The following is a 25732-nucleotide window of genomic DNA, read 5'->3' on the forward strand; positions in this document are numbered from 1 at the left end:
ATGACAGGGGGGGATCGCGGTAGGGGGGGTCGCGGGGGGTGGGGGATACAGCGAGGAAGGGGGGGCCTGGGGGGTTGGCACAAATCGTGGGAGGGGGGGGGTCGCGGGGTGCCACGAATCGCAGGAGGGGGTGTGTCACGGGGTGGGGCCGCAAATCGCGGGAGTCGCCGCGAATTGGGAGGGGTGTGCTGTGAATCGCGGGAGGGGGGCCGCGAATCGCCACAAGAAAAAATCAACACAGAAAGGTCAACACATGTAAATGTTGACATAAGTGTGGCACTTCATTGGTGTCCATGTCGACACATGAGAATGAATATGAAAATATTGAAAAAGTGAAAAATAAATCTTCAAAAACTCATGTCAACCTTTTTCATTGTCGACCATAGCCATGTCAGTGTTTTGCATGTGCCATTTAATCGTGGGGTTGCCGTGAATATGGGGGGGGAGGGACACATTGCTCTGTTTCTGGACTCTTCTTAATTTATGGATTACCATCACCTGTGCTTAAACACCTTTCTTATCAATTACCCTGTTTAAAACAGGTGATGACAATCATAAATTAAGATGGAAGTCCACAAACAGAGCATTCTGTCCCTCCTGGAGAGGGTCATGTTGGGAGGTATGAAGGGGCGGGGCGGGGCGCTCACCTGGTGTGTCTGGTGAGTAGCTGTGTCTTTGCTGTGTAACATGGAGAGGGCTGGTTCTCTGTCATGTGAGTCAGAGGCTCCACCCAGCGTTACAGCTTCAGACACACTTTGAGTGACAGATGTAGCCAAATATATAAGAGATGACTTGCTGATGATGTATGTATAGGAATGACTTGCTGATGATGTATGTATAGGAATGACTTGCTGATGATGTATGTATAGGAATGACTTGCTGATGATGTATGTATAGGAATGACTTGCTGCTGATGATGTATGTATAGGAATGACTTGCTGCTGATGATGTATGTATAGGAATGACTTGCTGATGATGTATGTATAGGACTGACTTGCTGATGATGTATGTATAGGACTGACTTGCTGATGATGTTTGCATAGGAATGACTTGCTGATGATGTATGTATAGGAATGACTTGCTGATGATGTATGTATAGGAATGACTTACTGATGATGTATGTATAGGACTGACTTGCTGATGATGTATGTATAGGACTGGCTTGCTGATGATGTTTCCATAGGAATGACTTGCTGATGATGTATGTATAGGAATGACTTGCTGATGATGTATGTATAGGAATGACTTACTGATGATGTATGTATAGGAATGACTTGCTGATGATATATGTATAGGAATGACTTGCTGATGATGTATGTATAGGACTGACTTGCTGATGATGTTTGCATAGGAATGACTTGCTGATGATGTATGCATAGGAATGACTTGCTGATGATGTATGTATAGGAATGACTTGCTGATGATGTATGTATAGGAATGACTTGCTGATGATGTATATATAGGAATGACTTGCTGATGATGTATGTATAGGAATGACTTGCTGATGATGTATGTATAGGGATGACTTGCTGATGATGTATGTATAGGGATGACTTGCTGATGATGTATGTATAGGAATGACATACTGATGATGTATGTATAGGAATGACTTGCTGATGATGTATGTATAGAAATGACTTGCTGATGATGTATGTATAGGAATTACTTGCTGATGATGTGTGTATAGGAATGACTTACTGATGATGTGTGTATAGGAATGACTTACTGATGATGTATGTATAGGAATGACTTGCTGATGATGTATGTATAGGAATGACTTACTGATGATGAGTGTATAGGAATGACTTACTGATGATGTGTGTATAGGAATGACTTGCTGATGATGTATGTATAGGAATGACTTGCTGATGATGTATGTATAGGAATGACTTGCTGATGATGTATGTATAGGAATGACTTGCTGATGATGTGTGTATAGGAATGACTTGCTGATGATGTATGTATAGGAATGACTTGCTGATGATGTATGTATAGGAATGACCTGCTGATGATGTTTGTATAGGAATGACTTGCTGATGATGTATGTATAGGAATGACTTGCTGATGATGTATGTATAGGTATGACTTGCTGATGATGTATGTATAGGAATGACTTGCTGATGATGTATGTATAGGAATGACTTGCTGATGATGTATGTATAGGAATGACTTGCTGATGATGATGTATGTATAGGAATGACTTGCTGATGATGATGTATGTATAGGAATGACTTGCTGATGATGTATGTATAGGAATGACTTGCTGATGATGTATGTATAGGAATGACTTGCTGCTGATGATGTATGTATAGTAATAACTTTCTGATGATGTTTGTATAGGAATGACTTGCTGATGATGTATGTATAGGAATGACTTGCTGATGATGTATGTATAGGTATGACTTGCTGATGATGTATGTATAGGAATGACTTGCTGATGATGTATGTATAGGAATGACTTGCTGATGATGTATGTATAGGAATGACTTGCTTGCATATGTATATTTGTTTTAGTTGATGTTATACATCTTGTTCTCACTGCAGCTGGCATTATCCTACTCCTTTGCTCATGGTTGGATGCACTTTGGGTGGAACTGTGGAGATTACTTTCCCAATGGAATAACTAATGGAGCTTCCTGGTATTCCCTCTCTAAAGGTGAGAACTAGTTATCCCAATAAGTCCATATGTAGATCTGAGTGTGCTAGGGGTGGACAAACTAATGTTGTTTCCAAGTTCCAGTCAGCCAAGTTTAGGAATCAGCAGAATCATTTTATAGCGCCAAGAGAGACCCCTAATACATATGCCACACATCAGTGCCCCAATACATGATATGCCACACATCAGTGCCCCAATACATGATATGCCACACATCAGTGCCCCAATACATGATATGCCAAACATCAGTGCCCCAATACATAATATGTCATACATCAGTGCCCCAATACATAATATGTCATACATCAGTGCCCCAATACATAATATGTCATATGTCAGTGCCCCAATACATAAAATGTCATACATCAGTGCCCCAATACATGATATGCCACACATCAGTGCCCCAATACATGATATGCCAAACATCAGTGCCCCAATACATAATATGTCATACATCAGTGCCCCAATACATAATATGCCATATATCAGTGCCCCAATACATAATATGTCATACATCAGTGCCCCAATACATGATATGCCACACATCAGTGCCGTAATACATGATATGCCACACATCAGTGCCCCAATACATAATATGTCATACATCAGTGCCCCAATACATGATATGCCAAACATCAGTGCCCCAATACATAATATGTCATACATCAGTGCCCCAATACATAATATGTCAAACATCAGTGCCCCAATACATAATATGTCATACATCAGTGCCCCAATACATAATATGTATTGGGGCATATTATGATACATCAGTGCTCCAATACATGATATACCACACATCAGTGCCCCAATACATGATATGCCAAACATCAGTGCCCCAATACATAATATGCCATACATCAGTGCCCCAATACATAATGGGGGAAATTTGTAAAAAAATAGGTGTATTTTTATCCAGAAATACACTTATTTTTGACATTTACTATCCCGAAAATACGGCAATTCGTATTCGCATTGATGTGCTATCAATACGAATACGAACTGCCGTATTTTCAGGATAGTAAATGTAAAAAAATAAGTGTATTTCTGGATACAAATACACCTATTTTTTTACAAATTTCCTTTAGTAAATGTCCCCCAATATGTCATACATAAGTGCCCCAATACATAATATGTCACACATCAGTGCCCCAATACATAATATACTACTCATCAGTTCCCCAATACATGATATGCCACACATCAGTGCCCCAATACATAATATGCCATATATCAGTGGCATACCCCCATTGATATTATTAGGATGTATAATGTACATTGGGCAGATGTATTAAGCTTGGTGAAGTGATAAAGTAGCCAGTGATAATGCAGCAGCCAATCAGCAACGAACTGTATTTTATCAAACCAGCCTGTAACTTTACAGTTAGCAGCAGAGCCGGCGTCACCACTAGGCAGCTTTAGGCATTTGCCTGGGGCAACGGCCACTGGAGGGCGGCAGTTAGGAGCATGTCCCCCCTAGATGGAGGTGAGCGACCACATCACCCACCCCACCCCCCTTCATCAGTGACCAGAGGGAGCGCTGCCCCTCATCACTGGCACACACACCACCCTCCCCCCAGTGGAGCGGCGCGGCAGCCCTTTGTACATCCAGCCCATTGTACTATATGGACTAGCAAAGTTACTACATTGCAGCTTTCTTAAAGCTTTTCTAATTTTAGTTGCAGCACATGTATTATTGATGGGGAGTCTTGGTTTAGTTTTAACAGAAATTTGCCAAGAAAGTAAAAATACAAAGGGAAAACCAGCAGCTGTTTTAATGCACCACAAGTCTGTCAGCGGCTGGAATACTCATCGCTTCCTGTAAGAGAAGGTGAAAATACATAAAAGTTGCTTGTTTGAGGTCATTGCAGGTTAAATCAAGCAAATGCCTAAAATAGTTCATGAGATTAATTTTAGATCTATAAATTATTACAGACACTTTAAATACTTGGGCTGCGCTTATAATACACAGGATTCCAGCCGTATATAAATTATTCAGCCAGAAACACTTCAGGACAACGTTTATTAATAGACTGTCTGTGTTAGCTCTATTGAGCGCCTGTTATATGCTAGAAATTAGTTATAGTAATGATGTATTGTATGCTTGGAATGTATATAGGGATACGGTTCGTTTTATCGAATGACATTAGGTCGAATGTCATTTGGTCGACCCCACTAGGTCGAATGTGTAAAAAGGTCGACATGGGTTTATGTCGAACTTCCGACTATGGCCCTTATTCAAGTTGGTGCGGTACGGCCCGCGTGCGGCCGTACCGCCGATGTTTTAACACTGCACATGCGCAGAGGTGAATCTGCGCATGTGCAGCCCCCTTCGCCGCAGACGGATTTCGTCCGCCGCAAAGGGGGCGGATAGGGGCGTGAGAGGCATCATGCCCTCATTTCCCTATGTGTACGCCCCGCGTTTCATGGGCGTTCCCATGCAAACGCGGGGCGTATGCATGGTAATGAGGGCATGACGCCACTCATGGGGGCGGAAAGCTGACGTCGCCGGATGTCAGCTTTCAGCCCCCATACAAGCTACCACACGGACGATTGTCCGTGTGGTCTTAGCTTGCGGGAGCTGCCGCGGCGTGCGGACCTGCCTTCGATGGTCGACGACCATCGAATGCAGGGGGCAGCTCCCACCATGGTGGAGGCGTAGCCTCCACCATTTTTATGCGGATCGCCAGCCGTCCGTGTACGGACGGCCGTGGCGATCCGTAGGGTGGGCGGGGAATGGTTTGTGCGGCCGGAGCCCCGTGTGCGGCTCTAACCGCACCAACCAGAATAAGGGCCTATGTCGACTGCCATTAGGTCGACTGGGGTTAGGTCGAATTGCTCTTTTTGTTTGTTTTTTGGCCGAAATGTCAACAGTGTCGACATGGACACTGTTGACATAGTGAATCGGACCCTCGCATCGCTCGCTTCGCTCGCAATGCTTCGGGCACGGTGGATCGCTTCGCTCGCCACAGCTTTAATAGCCTCCTCCACGCCCTAGTGGATGGTAGGGCATGAACCACGGCATGTCGGCACATGTCGGCACCAAAAAAACCCCAAAAAGAGCAATTCGACCTAACCCTAGTCGACCTAATGGCAGTCGACATAGTCGGAAGTTCGACATAAACCCATGTCGACCTTTTTACACATTCGACCTAGTGGGGTCGACCAAATGACATTCGACCTAATGTCATTCGATAAAACGACCGTATCCCGTATATAGAATTAACCCATTAATCTGTATTAATTATATAAGACTGGGGCCACTAGGCATGCTTTAGGGGGGTATTCAATACTGTACTGTATGTGCTGATATTTCCCGACAGGAGAAATATCGTCTCTCGTCTATCCTATTGGAATTCACGGCCATTTTTTTGACAATCTGCAACCGTTTACGCCGACACGCCCACTTTCTGACACTCAATAGCCGGAACATTGACTACCGGCTGTTGAGTTGTTGTCAAGCTGTGTGAAAACGGCCCAGGATTCTGACTGTCAGGACGTTTCGACAGTTGGAATCCCATATTGAATACCCCCCTTAGTGTCACATTATACTGTAGTAATGGCTAAACTTGACACTCCAGCTGTTGTTGAACTACACATCCCAGCATGCCCTACATCATTTTTGGCATGGACAAATAGCAAAACTGTAGCAGAGCATGCTGGGATGTGTAGTTCAACAACAGCTGGAGTGTCAAGGTTAGCAATCACTGCTGTAGGTGCAGAAGGAGCAGAAGATGGGTGTAAGTTAAGGGGTGTTCACACAGTGCGATTTTTGCTTGCAATTCGATCCATATTCGATTGGGATCAAATCGCAATCAAATCGAACAGCAACCAAAGCACATTCAATTTGGACTATATAGTACAGATATCTGTACACAGTACAGATCTGTACTATGTGTACATAGTACAGATATGTACTATATAGTCTTGCCTCCACAGTCTATTTTTCTTTTCGATTTTGATGCCACGGGGCTGCGCATTGGATTGAATTGACATCGAATGGGATCAAAAACCGTTCAATGTCCATTCGATTTTAAATCAAGTTTACTTATATAAGCAAAATCGAATAGAAAAATAGACCAAATTGAACCTTCTGTACAGGGCATAAAACATAAAAAAAAAAAATACAGGAACACTATTGTGTACCCGGGAGATGAAGGTAGCACCTACTATGATGTAACAGTGTAATGTGGGCTAGATGAAATGAGGGAGATTGCTAGACTAATGAGGGAGATTGCTGTTATGTCAGGGAGTCTCCTACAGAATGCAGGAGGGTAGGCAACTGTGCCTTATGTCAAAATATTATAAACCAAGAGTTTACCGCAGAAGTGAATTCTTCCTATTGTGTATACTAGGAACTTGTGCCAGTTTCTGCCTCGTGCCTCAGGTGTATAATTAGTTGGTATTGGATATGTATGCTAAGCATTAGCCCACCCACAGCATGGCGGCCTCCAGCCTCCACTATGTCTAGGTTGCGGCCGCTCCCTAAGCCAAGGGATCAGCGTGACTTTTGTTTCCCAGCTAAGGAAAACGTTTTGACTTTTACCTCTGTTCCAGTTCTAATTCTTTTTATGTGATCATAACAGGAATGCAGGACTTTAACTACCTACATAAAAACTGTTTTGAAATTACACTGGAACTGAGCTGCCTGAAGTTTCCACGCGAGGAAGACCTGGAGAGAGAGTGGTACGGTAACCGGGAGGCTCTCATCACATTCATAGAACAGGTACAAATGTCACTATTCACAATGAAATTGGTTATGCCGAATCTTACCAGAATAAGGGGGAGGTGTGTCAAAGCTTGGTGAGAGAAGACTAAGCGGGGGAGAGAAGAATAACCAACTGTCAGTTTGCAGGTTGTGCTTGAAAAATGACAGCTAGGAGCACTTTATTTGGTACTTTATCTCTCTCCAGGTCAACAGGGTTGGAAGATCGCCACAAGATCAACAATGGCTAGGTCGACAGTGAAAAGGTCCACATGAGTTTTTCCCATTTTTTTGTGAGCCGTCATGTGCCGACAGGCGGTATTTCATGCTCTACCATCCTCTAGGGCATGGAGGGAGAATAGAACTGTGTGCCGAGCGTAGTGAGACAGCGTGCCCATGCGAGCCATGCAAGGGGACAAAGAACACTCTGACGGTGTCCATGTCGACTATGTCGACAGTTGGGACAAAAAACATGAAAAACTCATGTCAGCCTTTTGATCGTCGATCTAGCCATTGTCGACCTAAAGCTTGTGTCGATCTTTTAACCCTGTCGAACTTAGCCATGTCCACCTGTTTCATGTGTCGACCAAGGCCAAGTCAACCTTCTGTGGTCGACTCAATACATATCGCCCTAATATGGGTGGACCCAGTGACCCATACCAGAGCATAGTTGTAAACAGTGGCAGCGGTTGTGTTTTTTTTTCCTGCATATGTGTGTGAGACTTTGTGGTAATTCCACTACAGTGCCCTTTGGGGAAAGGGGGGCGTGGCCAAGGAGCGCATGACCGCAGTTTCCTTACGAGCAGCTTAGTATATATGATCCATATATTCGGGCCCTAAGTTTCCTCCTGGCTTATGTATTACTGGTAGCTGCTGGGTCCTCCATGTTATTGATCTTTATATAAATCTGCCAAAAAGTATTCATCTGCCCAAGTTATCTATTTATTGACGATAAAATTACTACATGATATCATAATATTTTAGGATGAAGAGAACAGTATGTTATTTTTATACCTATGTGCTTAATTTTCAATAACATGCTAATATACTAAGGTGCCTAAAGTCATAGTATAGCAGTATGTAAAGGTAATGGTCGGTACTGTGACGCCTTAATGCCCAGACCTGCATCCGTTGTAAGCTGACATCTTGTGAGTAAGTTTAAAAACTTACTAGGCTGCTTAGGACAATGCAACGTGAATTATCACAGTTCGAACGGGCAAGGGGATGTTGAATGTTGGATGCCCGATGGATGGGACATTCAACTATCCTCAATCTACAGTGTCACATGTGTACTGGGAATACCCTGTGGGAGCCATTGCCAGCAGAATGACCAACCGCAGGTGCTTACTGATCGTAACCAGCGGCATCTGGCCAGAATTGTTCATGGTAGCAGACAAGAGACACTTACTAAAATCACAACCCCATTCAATTCATGGAGGTTCCAGATGCATATCCAGTAAGTTGGTGCAGCGTTCTTCAACTTCCATGGGATATGGGAGTACGAGACCAACCAGAGAGCTATGAAATTGGAGATAACACCTCAAATAGGCTTGTGATGTTGCTAATTGGACCCTGGAGGACTGGCAACATGTGGTATGGTCCTATGAGACACAGTTCCAGTTGTTTTGGGACAAGGCACTGTGCAGGCCGGTCTTGGGTCCATAATGGTGTAGCATGGCTTGGGTCCGCATGAACACATCGTTGACTGATAACTGCTACATTGCTTGATGACCATATGCAGCCCTTCATGGACTATTGATGGAATATTCCAGCAGGATAATGGTTTGAGGAACATTCTGGAGAGTTCAGACGAATGATGTAGCCACCGCATTTGCCTGACATGAACCCAATCAATCGTTTATTGGACGTGATAGAGAAACCCATTCACACTCAAGCTGTGTTAGGCTACCCAGTCAGATGGCATGGGTCATGTCTCCAAAGGTCTTCTGTCCACTTGTGGAATTGATGCCACATCAAGTTGCTGCACTAGACTTGCTAGAGTGGGTCCAATTTGCGGTATTTCCAGGACAGTATTGTTTTTCAATGCCGTAACATCTTATTGTACATGGCAACTATTAAATCAGTGGTTCTCAAACTCGGTCCTCAGAACCCCACAGGTCAGGGATCCCAGGTCACACAGCAGGTGCACTGTGTATCTCCAACTGTCACATTTTAAAAAATTCCCAGGAGACCTGTCTATGGCTGCATTTACAAAAGCAAAATGTCGTTGTGCTTTTCAATGATATTTGCTTTTTGGCCGCAATCCAGAACCTGACATGTGCTGGGCCCTTCTGTAGTAATCAGAACTTCTGTAGTCTTCTCAGCAAAAATATCAACATCCTATTATTATTTTACCACAACCACGTGCCTCTAGCTCATAGGTATAGACCAAGAACCAATGCCAGAGCTGTAGCAGGGCTAAAATACATCTGCTCCAGCACCGCTCACGATCTTGGAACTTCACGATGTCATGTTGAGGAGGTGGGATGCTGTGACCAGCAGTAGAAGAATGCTTGGATTGTCCTAAAGTTACTCCGGGTAGCTCTGAAATCTGTAGGGTCAGCTGTGTCCTATGGATGCTCTGGTTGGCCAAGGAAGGTGCCTGGGATCCCAGGACAGTGACACCGTTTGCACGCCCCCTAGTTACAGCCCTGACTAATAACCTGGGAACTGGTGGGATCACTGAGGCATTATTTGGAAACATCGGTTCTAGTGTCCTGACACAGGTACTGAGATTATGTTTCATACATTTGCCGTATCTGACAAATATCCGATCCAATAAAACCCCAGAGATTCCTCGTAGTAATGAGGATCCTGTAATTGAGCTGCTGTCACCAACAGACCTCTGAGGATGCAGAAGTAAAACACAAGTGAAATAGGAGAGGAACTTGATAGAGGAAGAGGTAACACGGAGAGTACACACGGTGCCTCCTACCTGCTCATGGCTACACTAACTGCACACACTACACACTTTGTTGGCCGTCCAACTCTACAGTTTGTATGAATCTGGCCGGCAAACACAGAACAGACTGGGCTCAGTCCTGCATTTTGTTTTATAGGACCTATAACTGTACAAACTTTACCGGTCATACACCTAGTTAGAAGAATAATTGTGTCTATGTTCTTCTTACCAAGCAACAACCAGAGGCATGTAACACACAGTGCACTTGTGAGGCATTGCTTGATGTATGTGCAGGACTTACGGTGACACTTTGATTTGAAAGTCGTTTACCCTGCGCCTCTATGGGGCTGGGTTCTAAAGAAGCATTCCCTGTGTATGTAAGCCCCCAGTCAAATCCACTCCTCCTCTCCTCATAGGTTTATTAGGCCATAACCATAATTCCCCCTTGCTGACATGTAACTGTGTCTTCATCCAACAAGGAGCCGCAGCTGGCGTAGTTGTAAACTGCCGCTGTCATTGGCATTATTTGTACTTTATAGTTGTACAGTGGTTGCTGCTTTGTGCTGTGTATTATGTGAGCGAGTATCAATACTTCAGCTTTTCTACTTCATGCGCCACAGATTGTCACTCCAAAAAATATGAAACTTTTATGAAAATGAGAACTTTCATGTGAAACTTGACAGTCTATTCTATTTGAAATGAAGGCTTTCCCACGTGAGAAATTGTCAAGAAACTGAGCATTTCCTACAACTGTGTTTACTACTCCTTTCGGAGAACAGCACAAACAGGCTCTAACCGGAGTAGAAATAAAAGTGGGAGGCCCGGTGTAAAACTGAGCAAGAAGACAAGTACATTAGAGTCTCTAGAGAAATAGATGCTTCACAGGTCCTCAACTGGCAGCTTCATTAAATGGTACCGCAGAACGTCAGTGTCAACATCTACATTGAAGAGGCAACTCTGGGATGCTGGCTTTCTGGGCAGAGTGGCAAATAAAAAGCCATACTGTATCTGAGACTGGCCAATAGAAGGAAATTATTAATATGGGCAAGATAACACAGACATTGGATAGAGGAAGATTGGAAAAAAGTGTTATGGATAGATGAATCGAAGTTTGAGGTGGATCACACACATTTGTGAGACGCAGAACAAGGGAAAATATTCTGAAGCATGGTCATGGTGGAGGTAATGCGATGGTCTGGAGCTGTTTTGGTTCTGGTAAGGTGGGAGATTTGTGCAAGGTACATTAAAAGGGATTTTGAATAAGGAAGGCGGTCACTGGATTTTACCACCCCATGCCATACCCTGTGGACAGTGCTTGATTGGAGCCAATTTCCACCTCCAACAGGTAAATGTAAGAACTATTTAGGGAGGAAGCAGGCAGCTGGTATTCTGTCTGTAATGGAGTGGCCGGCGCAGTCACCAGATCTCACCCCATTGAGCTGCTGTGGGAGCAGCTGGACTGTATGGTATGCAAGAAGTGCCCAAGCAAATCCAACTTGTGGGAGGGGCTTCAGGAAGCGGTGGGTGACATTTCTTCAGATTACCTCAACAATTTAACAACTAGAATGTCAAAGGTCTGCAATGCTGTAATTCCTGCAAAAGGAGCATTTTATGACAAATGCAGTTTAAAGGGCAAAATTATTATTTCAAATAAAAATCATTATTTCTAACCTTGCCAATGTCTTCACTATGGGGTTTATTCTGGTTCACTTGCATAGGCAAATTCCTTCTCAAATGGACAAAATAATTTGTCCATTTGACAAATTGACCATCATCCGGGGGGGGGGGGGGGGCAGATGTAACATGTGCAGAGAGATTTAGATTTGGGTGAGTTGTTTTGTTTCTGTGCAGGGTAAATACTGGCTGTTTTGTTTTTACACTGCAATATAGCTATCAGTTTGCAGTACAAACCCAACTCAAATCTAATTCTCTCTGCACAAGTATCTGCCCCCCTCTGCAGTGCACATGGGTTTGTCCATTTGAGAAGGAATTTGCCTTTGCGGGTGAACCAGAATAAGGGCCTATATGCTCTATTAATTTTGCAACTCATTTGATAAATAAAAGTCTGTTTTCCCGAAATTGTCTGGGAGACCTCAAACCTTTGAGCGGAAGTGTATGTACTTGTAACCTACCCATGCTTTGCAGGGGTACATTTTGGTATTTAGGATGAGATATAGAAATTAAAAATAAATAAATCACTGACTTCTAAAACCTGCAGCGCTCTCAGCCCCCATCCGGTCTCCTGCAGAGGTGTGAGCTTGTGGCAGGTCCAACGCAAGTATGGCCACCTCTGCCTCCCTAAGGCATATAATAAGGTCCAGCTCCTTAGATTGTCTCCTGACAGCGAGTGACTGTGGCCATGACACTCTGGGCAAAGCCATCTGTGGGCATCCCCCGATATAGTTTATCGAGCATATAGGTTATTATGTTTGAGCCTTTAGGCTTTTTCGTTGTTGAAACTTTGTGTAATATCTCTCTCACTGTTGCGTTCTCTGAGTAGACTCTGGCACTATGAGAAGAGTCTACTGTGCATGTCAACAACTCCAGGAAGTGGTGGCTGTGCACCGTGCAATCTGCTCCAGTTATTGCTGCACCCATAGTTAAGGATCGTTGTCCCACCATAGTTAAAAAATCTTAAACAGTTGCACCCAGGTTTTGTAGCATTCATTCTAAGCAGAGCTAAGCAGGTTTTGTGACAATCCTGAGATTGATGGGCACCTCTGGGCACAGAAGGTACAGTCTAGAACCCTATGTGCTACTCTGGTTGTATGCATAGTGTAAAGTTACAGTGACCCTAGGAACAATGTCTGGCAACAATTAAGAGTTCAATTATTTCTTGTTTCTCTTCTGTCAAGGTTCACAAAGGTATTAAAGGAATGGTGACCGATGAAAATAATAATGGCATAGCCGATGCCATGATCTCAGTTTCCGGCATTAGTCATAACATTATGTCTGGTAAGTTTATTCTCAAACAATTGTCTTTTCCTAACATCCTCTTTGGGTGGCACTGCTACTCTGGGTATAGAGGCTGCACAGTTGGAGCATCCGCTTTGGGGGGCACTGCTACTCTGGGAATAGGGGCTGCACAGTTGGAGCATCCTCTTTGGGGGGCACTGCTACTCTGGGTATAGAGGCTGCACAATTGGAGCATCAGCTTTGGGGGGCACTGCTACTCTGGGTATAGGGGCTGCACAGTTGGAGTATCCTCTTTGGGGGGCATTGCTACTCTGGGTATAGGGGCTGCACAGTTGGAGCATCCTCTTTGGGGGGCACTGCTACTCTGGGTATAGAGGCTGCACAGTTGGAGCATCCTCTTTGGGGGCACTGCTACTCTGGGTATAGAGGCGGCACAGTTGGAGCATCCTCTTTGGTGGGGCACTGCTACTCTGGGTATAGAGCAGACATGTCCAAAGTTGGCCCTCCAGATGTTGTGAAACTACACATCCCAGCATGCTTTGCAATAGTTTTAGCATTCTCTAATAGCAAAACTGTGGCAAAGCATGCTGGGATGTGTAGTTTCACAACATCTGGAGGGCCAACGTTCGACATGCCTGGTATAGAGGCTGCACAGTTGGAGCATCCACTATGGTGGGCACTACTACTCTGTCTATAGAGGCTGCACAGTTGAAGCATCCGCTTTGGTGGGTACTACTACTCTGGGTATAGAGGCAGCACAGTTGGAGCATCCTCTTTGGTGGGTACTACTACTCTGTCTATAGAGGCTGCACAGTTGGATCATCTGCTTTGGTGGGCACTACTACTCTGGGTATAGAGGCTGCACAGTTGGAGCATCCTCTTTGGGGGCACTACTACTCTGGGTATAGAGGCTGCACAGTTGGAGCATCCTCTTTGGGGGCACTACTACTCTGGGTATAGAGGCTGCACAGTTGGAGCATCCGCTTTGGGGGGCACTGCTACTCTGTCTATAGAGGCTGCACAGTTGAAGCATCCGCTTTGGTGGGTACTACTACTCTGGGTATAGAGGCAGCACTGTTGGAGCATCTGCTTTGAGGGGCACTGCTACTCTGGGTATAGAGGCTGCACAGTTGGAGCATCCGCTTTGGTGGGCACTGCTACTCTGGGTATAGAGGCTGCACAGTTGAAGCATCCGCTTTGGTGGGTACTACTACTCTGGGTATAGGGGCTGCACAGTTGGAGCATCCGCTTTGGTGGGTACTACTACTCTGTCTATAGAGGCTGCACAGTTGGATCATCTGCTTTGGTGGGCACTACTACTCTGGGTATAGAGGCTGCACAGTTGGAGCATCCTCTTTGGGGGGCACTGCTACTCTGTCTATAGAGGCTGCACAGTTGAAGCATCCGCTTTGGTGGGCACTACTACTCTGGGTATAGAGGCTGCACAGTTGAAGCATCCGTTTTGGTGGATACTACTACTCTGGGTATAGAGGCAGCACAGTTGGAGCATCCTCTTTGGTGGGCAATACTACTCTGTCTATAGAGGCAGCACAGTTGGAGCATCTGCTTTGAGGGGCACTGCTACTCTGGGTATAGAGGCTGCACAGGTGGAGCATCCTCTTTGGGGGGCATTGCTAATCTGGGTATAGAGGCTGCACAGTTGGAGCATCTGCTTTGAGGGGCACTGCTACTCTGGGTATAGAGGCTGCACAGTTGGAGCATCCTCTTTGGGGGGCATTGCTACTCTGGGTATAGAGGCTGCACAATTGGAGCATCAGCTTTGGGGGGGGACACTGCTACTCTGGGTATAGAGCAGGCATGTCCAACTTTGGCCCTCCAGATATTGTGAAACTACACATCCCAGCATGCTTTGCAATAGTTTTAGCATTCTCTAATAGCAAAACAGTGGCAAAGCATGCTGGGATGTGTAGTTTCATAACATCTGGAGGGCCAACGTTGGACATGCCTGGTATAGAGGCTGCACAGTTGGAGCATCCACTGTGGTGGGCACTACTACTCTGTCTATAGAGGCTGCACAGTTGAAGCATCCGCTTTGGTGGGTACTACTACTCTGGATATAGAGGCAGCACAGTTGAAGCATCCTATTTGGTGGGCACTACTACTCTGGGTATAGAGGCTGCACAGTTGAACCATCCGTTTTGGTGGGTACTACTACTCTGGGTATAGAGGCAGCACAGTTGGAGCATCCTCTTTGGTGGGTACTGCTACTCTGGGTATAGAGGCTGCACAGTTGAAGCATCCGTTTTGGTTGGTACTACTACTCTGGGTATAGAGGCTGCACAGTTGAAGCATCCGTTTTGGTGGGCACTACTACTCTGGGTATAGAGGCTGCACAGTTGGAGCATCTGTTTTGAGGGGCACTGCTACTCTGGGTATAGAGGCTGCACAGTTGGGGCATCCTCTTTGGGGGGCATTGCTACTCTGGGTATAGAGGCTGCACAGTTGAAGCATCCGTTTTGGTGGGTACTACTACTCTGGGTATAGAGGCTGCACAGTTGAAGCATCTGTTTTGGTGGGCACTACTACTCTGGGTATAGAGGCTGCACAGTTGGAGCATCTGTTTTGAGGGGCACTGCTACTCTGGGTATAGAGGCTGCACAATTGGAGCATCAGCTTTGGTGGGCACTGCTACTCTGGGTATAGGGGCTGCACAGTTGGAGCATCCTCTTTGGGGGGCACTGCTACTCTGGGTATAGAGGCTGCACAGTTGGAGCATCCTCTTTGGTGGGCACTGATACTCTGGGTATAGAGGCTGCACAGTTGGAGCATCCTCTTTGGGGGGCACTGCTACTCTGGGTATAGAGGCAACACAGTTGGAGCATCCTCTTTGGGGGCACTGCTACTCTGGGTATAGAGGCTGCACAGTTGGAGCATCTGCTTTGGTGGGCACTACTACTCTGGGTATAGAGGCTGCACAGTTGGAGCATCCTCTTTGGGGGGCATTGCTACTCTGGGTATAGAGGCTGCACAGTTGGAGCATCCGCTTTGGGGGGCATTGCTACTCTGTCTATAGAGGCTGCACAGTTGAAGCATCCGCTTTGGTGGGCACTACTACTCTGGGTATAGAGGCAGCACAGTTGGAGCATCCTCTTTGGTGGGCACTCTTACTCTGTCTATAGAGGCTGCATAGCTGAAGCATCCGCTTTGGTGGGCACTACTACTCTGGGTATAGAGGCTGCACAGTTGAAGCATCCGTTTTGGTGGGTACTACTACTCTGGGTATAGAGGCAGCACAGTTGGAGCATCCTCTTTGGTGGGCACTACTACTCTGTCTATAGAGGCAGCACAGTTGGAGCATCTGCTTTGAGGGGCACTGCTACTCTGGGTATAGAGACTGCACAGTTGGAGCATCCTCTTTGGGGGGCATTGCTACTCTGGGTATAGAGGCTGCACAGTTGAAGCATCCGTTTTGGTGGGTACTACTACTCTGGGTATAGAGGCAGCACAGTTGGAGCATCCTCTTTGGTGGGCACTACTACTCTGTCTATAGAGGCAGCACAGTTGGAGCATCTGCTTTGAGGGGCACTGCTACTCTGGGTATAGAGGCTGCACAGTTGAAGCATCCGTTTTGGTGGGTACTACTACTCTGGGTATAGAGGCAGCACAGTTGGAGCATCCTCTTTGGTGGGCACTACTACTCTGTCTATAGAGGCAGCACAGTTGGAGCATCTGCTTTGAGGGGCACTGCTACTCTGGGTATAGAGGCTGCACAGTTGGAGCATCCTCTTTGGGGGGCATTGCTACTCTGGGTATAGAGGCTGCACAATTGGAGCCTCAGCTTTGGGGGGGGACACTGCTACTCTGGGTATAGAGGCTGCACAGTTGGAGCATCCTCTTTGGGGGGCATTGCTACTCTGGGTATAGAGGCTGTACAGTTGGAGCATCTGCTTTGGGGGGGCATTGCTACTCTGGGTATAGAGGCTGTACAGTTGGAGCATCTGTTTTGGGGAGCATTGCTACTCTGGGTATAGAGGCTGTACAGTTGGAGCATCTGCTTTGGGGGGCATTGCTACTCTGGGTATAGAGGCTGTACAGTTGGAGCATCCTCTTTGGGGGGCATTGCTACTCTGGGTATAGAGGCTGTACAGTTGGAGCATCCTCTTTGGGGGGCATTGCTACTCTGGGTATAGAGGCTGTACAGTTGGAGCATCTGCTTTGGGGGGCATTGCTACTCTGGGTATAGAGGCTGCGCAGTTGGAGAATCTGCTTTGGAGAGCATTGCTACTCTGGGTATAGAGGCTGTACAGTTGGAGCATCCTCTTTGGGGGGCATTGCTACTCTAGGTATAGAGGCTGTACAGTTGGAGCATCTGCTTTGGGGGGCATTGCTACTCTGGGTATAGAGGCTGTACAGTTGGAGCATCCTCTTTGGGGGGCATTGCTACTCTAGGTATAGAGGCTGTACAGTTGGAGCATCTGCTTTGGGGGGCATTGCTACTCTGTGTATAGAGGCTGCGCAGTTGGAGCATCTGCTTTGGAGAGCATTGCTACTCTGGGTATAGAGGCTGTACAGTTGGAGCATCTGCTTTGGGGGGCATTGCTACTCTGGGTATAGGGGCTGCACAGTTGGAGCATACTCTTTGGGGGGGACGGACACTGCTACTCTGGGTATAGAGGCTGCACAGTTGGAGCATCATCTTTGTTGGGCACTGCTACTCTGGGTATATAGGCTGCGCAGTTGGAGCATCCTCTTTGGGGGGCACTGCTACTCTGGGTATAGAGACTTTCCTGTCAGGGAGCGACCATCCCATCAGTAGACCTTTGGAATGCTGGAGTAGACTAGAGAGAAATCTCACTAGAGTAAAAGGCACTCAGCTACAGTGTAGGAACCAGGGATCCTCAAGCATTCCTAGCTGTTACCATGATGGCCAGGTGGTTCTTTCATCTGGGTCAAGCGCCCTTTTTTCTGCTAGACAGGAATCTAGGATGCGAGGGCACGAGTTTAGATTAGAAGAAAAAATATTTTGTTCATCTAGAAGAAAAAAATTCTTTACAGTCAGAGCAGTCAAACTTTGGAACTCTCTTCCTGAAGAAGTGGTGTCGGCAGACACTATAAATACGTTTAATATAAGGTTGGATAAACATTTATTGGTTAAAAACATCCACGGGTACGAATAAGTAACAATCTGTCTTTAAAATATCAGAACATACTATACAACAAGGGATTAGCTAATATAAACATAGGTTGAACTAGATGGACGCAAGTCTTTATTCAGCCTCACCTACTATGTAACTATGGGCCTTATTCTAGTTCACTCTTTCTGACAAAATCCTTCTTAGATGGACAAAACCATGTGCACTGCAGGTGGGGCAGATGTTACTTGTGCAGAGAGAATTAGATTTGGGTGGGGTTTTACTTCAAAGTGAGATCTATATGGCAGTGTAAAAATAAAGCAGCCAGTATTTACCCTTCACAGAAACAAAATACAGTAACTCACCCAAATCTAATTCTCTCTCTGCACATTTTACATCTGCCCCCCTGCAGTGCACATGGTTTTGTCCATCTAAGAAGGATTTTGTCAGAAAGAGTGAACTAGAATAAGGCCCTATGTAACTTGTTTCCCATGATCTTCATTCTGATGCCAGAGCTCAATAGGATAAAGAGAGAAGGGGCTGACTTGATTCTCATTGCTCCTGACTGCCCCACAAGAACAGGTTATGCAGATCTTCAGGCAATGATGTGACCAGGCTGGCATCTTTCTTTAAGAAAATACTTTTGGAAGACCCACTACATTGCTTGGTATGAGTCGGGGGAGTTCTCCCTTCCCTGCTCTGCTTTTTTATAGCGCCTCCTCTTCTTGCAGTTTGAGTTTGATCAGGGCGTTGACTATTATCCATTCACTTTTATTTCAATGGAAATTGGTCTCAATTCCTGAGGTTTAGAGCTTTATCCAGGAGGCGGTTCTCATCTAACCGCCGTATGTCTTGCCAGTTCCTCGTGGGAATTTAAATTTAGCCTTGGCTCAGTTTGAGTTGCTGGAAACAGTGGAGATGTAGAAGGTGGCATCACTGCTGCCCATTGCCAGACCTGTGTCAGAGATGGCATCTAAGTCCTGCAAATCTTCTCATCTAGATTGTGTGCTTGTGATAGATTTTCAGTAGAACAGTCCCTCCTGGTCTGCAAAGCCTCTACACGTGCAAATCCCTGGCCATCCGTTGAGTAGTGGGCCTCGTTGTTATATACAGTGCTCACAAGCAGGGTTAACCAGCATCTAAAAACTTTTATACCAGGGGCTAAATACAGGAAATATTCCCATTCAAACTAATATAATAATCAGATATTATTGGCGTAAAGGCACTTCGACCAGCGGTCACCTTGAGGCATAAGTGGTCGCTGTGAGGTATTTACCCTTATGGCTGGTGAGTTCTGCGGAGGACAATGGGCACTTCTGCCATAGTAGAGGGTGGTGTGACCTTCTCAGCGAAGGTTATGCCTTTAGCCAGATGGGGCCTTTAATCACCACCACGTTATAGTTGGGGCGTTTAAGTCGCCATCATTTTACAGTTGAGGGTGTTTCAGTTGTCACAAATATTAACATCTGTTGACTGGAGCTGGTTATTCATAGTGCCTTCACCGCCACCCCTTTTACAAATAGGGTCATACCAATTAAATAAATACTAATGACCTTTAACCTTTTGCAGTGCTGTGCTTGTGTTTATCTTAGTTGATCATCTAGCTTAGTATTGGTGTTAAGGTTTAAGCACAATAATTTAATAGCCGAATTATAGATTTTATTGTGACTATATTGTGCATGTTATTCTATTACTAGGTGGCCACGTATTCTAAATGTTAACTGTATTTTATTAAATGGAAATTTGATGACATATATATATACGTGTTGTGTTATACAAGTACAGCGTTGACGCATACCTGATTTGCTCAGTTTTTATATCATTATATTGACCAGCATATAGACAGTCAGTAAGCCCAGTTGCTCACTACAAATATCTGGCAGGCATATACCTCCATCCTTGCTGTCTCTTCTTACAAGTTGAATGGTTCCGGGGTACCCTAAGGTTACCCAGGATGGCATACCCTCCAACTGTACCAATTTAGCCGGTACAGTATCGTTTTTTAACAGTCTGTACCGACTAAATCAAAGTGTACCGATTGTACCGGTTTTTGAAGGGTTTGGGCTGCTCCTCGCTTCCTTTCCCCTTGACAGGCGATGGGAATCTATTGGGACCGGCGCAGATAGAAAGAGGAATCTATTCTGGGCTTTCTGCACCCTTTCCCAGGGGTGCATTGCGGCGGGTCCCAGGATGCATTGCATTTTCTATTGTACAATCGCAGTGTCTGTTGTCTTTCTCCGGGCTTTGTAAGTTAATAAACTGAGCTGCAATGATGGTGAAGGGGGTATGGAGAGGAACAGCCTTTATTTTACTAGTTACTAGTTCAGTGCCAGCTCCAAGTGTAGCTCCAAGTGCCTCTATGCCCAGCGTAGCCGTGTCCCCCAGATGCATTATGGGACATGGATTTTACAGTACGTACAAATAACCTGTTTGTTCCTTACCGCAGCAAACGCTGTATAATACATTTCACCAGAGTCATTCTTATGTTTTCCTGTAGGTGAAGGAGGAGATTATTTCCGCTTATTATTACCGGATACGTACGTTGTAACCGCATCTGCAAATGGTTATTATCCAAAGACATCGACAGTAATTGTTGGCCCAGACTCAGCCACAGTGGTAAGATTTCATAGGTGTAAGCTGGGGATAAGCATGCTGGGGAATGTAGTTCAACAAAAGCTGTACATTTGGGGATCATGTCACAAACAAATGTAAAAAGGCCGATAGCCTTCAACCCTGGCCCATTTTTGTCTTGTTCGACTGCAGATCGCCAGATCTGATTCAATGTCCCGCCTGCCGATCGCCAAAAAGGGGGCATATCTGCGTAAACGGCCGTGAATTGTCGAGGTTCGGCAGCGATCGTGACAATTCATGGCCGAAATCGACAAACCGGGGCTGACTACTTTAAAGTCAGGCCCATTCTGTCGATCTGCCTCTTCAATACTGTTGGGAATGACAGCATTGAATAGGCGGCCGCCTCTATTTCCCCTGTCGGGATTGAATTCCCCCCATGGTCTTTGGCCTTTTCTCCCACTGACTCCGTTGTGTTTAATATGCAACTTTGTACGTGTGTTATGCCAATACCTGTGTGTGGGAAGTGGCAGCTCAGCGTTTAGGGTATAGATGATAGACAATGTCTATGTCGACACCAAAAAAGGGTCAGCATACCTTTAAGTCGACACTGCCAGAAGGTTGACACAAGCTTATGGATGACATAAGCAATGTCGACAGTTGAAATATCGACATGAGTTCTTTATGATTTTTGTTGTCTATGTCATCGTACGTCGACATGGACACTGTATATATGTACCAGGTCCCTTCGCTTCGGGCACCCTATGCCCACTGGCATATTGAAGTATGAAAAACCACCTTTTTGTAAATAAAATCATTAAAAACTCATGACAACCTTTTGTCTGTTGACCTTGCCTATGATGACCATAAGCTGTACAATTGGAATGAGTTGGCAACTCCCAGCATCCATGGATACTGAATTAATTACTTGGTGTGTCTTTAGATGCACCATTAGTGCCACCACCAACATGTGCACCTGACCTACTGTATAAAGACCACTTTTGGCAACATCTCTATGATGCACCTATCGGAAGCAATTTCTCTGTGGGGTTTTTTAGCCACCCCACCTTCTTTGGGTAAACTAAAGGTGGCCATACACACGCAGATTTATCTTCAGATCTGGCTGGTTGGAACAAAAACCTGGTTATGGATGAGAGCAAATGACAGTTGACCACTTGCTTGGAAATGCTGGAAAACTGACAAACTGTCACTCATCCATAACCATGTGTTTATTCCAACCAGCCAGATCTGAAGATAAATCTTACTAGTGTATGGGCACCTTTACTAAAGCTTCTAAAAATGAAAAGAGGTGATGTTGCCCATAGCAACCAATAAAATTCAATCTATCCTTTTCTAGGATGCAATGACAGACAGAATCCAGTGTCCATTACAGTAGTGACTGCGGGATAAAATGGTCACAGAAAGCAGAAACCTATTTATGTATTTATGAGTTTTGTGCTAAGGCAAATATATTATGTTTATACATCTTTTTTTGTGTCTTGTTTTGCTTTTGTGCTGCAGCTAAATTTTGAGTTGAAAAAAGAAAAAATGCCATCAAATTCCAAGGAAAAATTATCAGTGGGGTCAAAAGAGAAATCTTCATCGGGTTCGAGGGAAAAGTCTTCTTCCAGAAACCTGAACTCCAAGAACCATATAAAGAAGGTGGTTCCAAGAGCGGCAGACAGGAGAAGGAAGGGGAGATGAAGGCGTCAGGCGGTCATTACTGTGGGTTACAAGGTTGTCACCCTAATCATGGGACACGTTATAATTCCATAACGCGAAAGGACTTAAAGAGCCAGTAGATACAATTAATATGTAAGAAAGAGAAAACGATATATTATCACGCAATGGTAACCCTTTGACCGGCAAGTTATTTTTTCAAAATTGGTGTGAAAATTGCCAAGCAAACATGTGTATCCATCATAATGACCTGTGTAATGTTTACCTTCTATAGGAAATATACTCTTTTTTTTACACAGCATTTTTTATTTGAATTTATATAACAAATGTGAGCGACGCTGGCATTTTTAGCCGATATTTTGCAAATCTCCCACAGAGATGTTGGCACTCAAAGGGTTAAAGTAAGTATGTTGTAATATGTTGTGTATTTAAATCAGAAATATAAAAAATAATAGGTTTAATGCAATAGTTTCCAAAATCTGTTACATAAAGTGAGAAATTATTACACCGCGTATATATTTTATGCCAGATATCACAGAAGTTGAAGGACACAAATAATAGTAAGTCACGAAATAACAGGACATTTCTGCTTAGTTTCACCTTCGAGTGGTTCTCATTTAGGCCCTGATTCAACACCATTCAGAATTCCGCCCCGTTCCGATATTGAGGGGTCTGCACATGTATTTGCACATGCTAATTCGGCACCATACCAATTCAGCGGGGCAGTGTTTCAGTGCTTGGAAAGCAGCAATTTAGTTGCTATTAATACAGAAGATTTGCAAATATGTCCAGGACAGTATTGACATTCACTGCAATAGTCCATTCATTTCAGTGGGGTTTCCACATGGCTATTGAATGGGTATATAGAGTGTGGTTAGTACAACCATGTAGTCTGTATGGTGGAAAGAGAGCGGTAACGGGGTAATGAACGATATTGGGACCCTTTAGTTTCAACTGTATGACTCATTTCGAAAGCCCTAAAAATACTTCCCATCAAACAACTAATATATGGATTATAAATTAAAACACACCCATTTGTAAATAAAATTAATAGAAAAACAACAAATATTCACCCATTTAGTTAGAAAAATACCTGTTTATAATTGGATTGCATTTGATCTCTTTATAATCCACAGGGAATCTTTAATTGCAATCAAATGGAATATTTAACTAGTAATCCCCAAGAAAATATTCTTTGTTTGTAATCCAAAGGAAGACTAAAACCCAACACACCAGCTGCACTGAATGGGCCTGGAATCCCTTTAACTGCAGTCACAATCAGTGTTTAATTCTAGCTGTATTGGCCATCCCTTAGGGGAGTCCCAGAGACTCCCCACATGTATTACATACAACGGAGAACAATTGAATCCAAAACTGTTGAGCTCTGTTCTAGACAATAACAAATTTGTTCTCTCAGTGGTGTTTCTACATGTAGCGCACAGCTCTATGAGAACACACTGGGAATTGGAATGATGCCTGGGCGTTCCATTCTTATTGATGGTCTATTCATTTCAATGGGGTTTTTTCAGGTAGAACAAGAACAAATGAAGGCTTGGAAGGTGAAGGCTTGGAAGGCAGCTAGGAAGTTGCATTCTTGTCAATGACCAGTTCATTTTAATGGAGTTTGTACATGTGGTGAACAGCTACATTAAAAATGAGAGATGTGCAGATCCGGATTTACCCGGATCCCAAAAAGGGATCTTATTGGCTATCTGGCTGTCACATGTTTTGGCTCCAAAACATGTGACAGCCAGATAGCCAATAAGATCCATTTTTGATATCTGGGTAAATCCGGATCTGCACATCTCTAGAATAAATGGAAGATTAAAATGAATAAGCTATTTACATACAATTAATTAATTCATTAACATAAATAGACCTGCACAGGGTCATCTGCCATGGCCCAACAACTTTGAGCAGGGGCAAATGGTGCTCATACAATAAGAGTGTCAGACTACTCTTCCTGCTTCCCAGGATGCAGCCAGACAGTGGATGGTTATCAGCATGCCGATTGGTGAATGGCTGAAGCTCTTCACCAATCAGAGTGCTGACAGACACTATTCACTGTTTTTTATTGGTTCTCATGAATGAGCATGCATTGCTTTGCCCAGAGTTTACAATGCTGTTATGAAGGCTCTGGACTTACATCCTCATCATGGAGAGTATAAATCTCGATTTCATGTTTGTATGCAGTTCATAAAACATTCCTTAAATGTACAAATAAAAGTATATATTGTTTATTTACCCTTTTTTGTCTGTTATTTTCAATGTAAAGCTAGGTACATGCGATACATTTCATCAGTCGATTTGCCAGAAATGATCTCCCTGTTTTATTGTGTAGTGCGTTGGCATGACGGAGACAAAAACAGTGCAATAATGGCCAAAAACGTTCTCTGGCGATTATCGGATCAGCCAGACATGCCAGTAGATATCGGCCTAAAGGCTCCAGTATCGTGCAGTGTGTGTGGGCATTCTCAATAATCCACCCATATTACTGTGACTACATCTTTCCCCTTGTGGGCGGACATATGCAAACATACCGGGAAATTGTCCGATTTTTCAAAAATACTGTACAGTGTGTAGCACAGATATCGGGACCTTCCATTTGCCCCCAAAAATTGTGGCGATTGTTGGATGGACGCGATTCTCATTGCTGCTGCGTCACCACAGATTGGCCAGCCTTGTGGGTACACATTTGAACAATTTATTGTTTGTCCGAGCATTGAAAACTATTGGTAGCTCATCGGAGGCTGTGTACATCCTATATGCTTGTGTATGATATAGTTAACAGACATATCAGGTCAGCCGATGCATACCTGTATTATTGAGCCACCAACCGTCCCATATGCCGATTGCAGGAACTGCTGTCAATGATGTCACAGCTGAGCAAATTGAAATCCCCACTAAGTAGAGGTGGCTTTTCCACAAGGCAACCTAGGCGCCTGCCCAGCAGGTCCCAAGGAATCCTGTAGATATATCCTGGCCATCCAAAATGTTCCAAGAGGAGCATTGCGTGACTACCGCTTGACATCATGACATCACGTTGACCACATTCCCAAAGTCCCTTTGATGTTCTTTGAGACGATAAAAATATTTGGACACACAGAAGTCTCCCAACTGCCCAATCCTGGGACACAGCCAAAGGGGATGGCCCCGTGAAAATAAGGACAGTTGGGAGGTATCCTTTAGGACCATTTTGAACAAAGTAGCAA

The 25732-nt window shown here is 44.6% G+C and overlaps 1 protein-coding gene across 1 annotated transcript in view; it reads left to right on the top strand.

Annotated features, from left to right (window-relative positions):
- The window catches only part of CPN1 (carboxypeptidase N subunit 1), a 91281-nt gene extending 66517 nt beyond the window's left edge, over positions 1–24764 (top strand). Inside the window, exons 5-9 of the mRNA XM_083149541.1 lie at positions 2545–2656; positions 7243–7382; positions 13119–13218; positions 20770–20888; positions 22362–24764. Coding sequence (XP_083005667.1) covers positions 2545–2656; positions 7243–7382; positions 13119–13218; positions 20770–20888; positions 22362–22544 — 654 coding nt within the window. The 3' untranslated portion in view covers positions 22545–24764. The remainder of the gene's footprint in view (positions 1–2544; positions 2657–7242; positions 7383–13118; positions 13219–20769; positions 20889–22361) is intronic.
- The last annotated feature ends 968 nt before the right edge of the window (positions 24765–25732 follow it).

This window comes from Crinia signifera, chromosome 6 (genome assembly GCF_055691185.1).
Source record: "Crinia signifera chromosome 6, ASM5569118v1, whole genome shotgun sequence".
Taxonomy (NCBI): domain Eukaryota; kingdom Metazoa; phylum Chordata; class Amphibia; order Anura; family Myobatrachidae; genus Crinia; species Crinia signifera.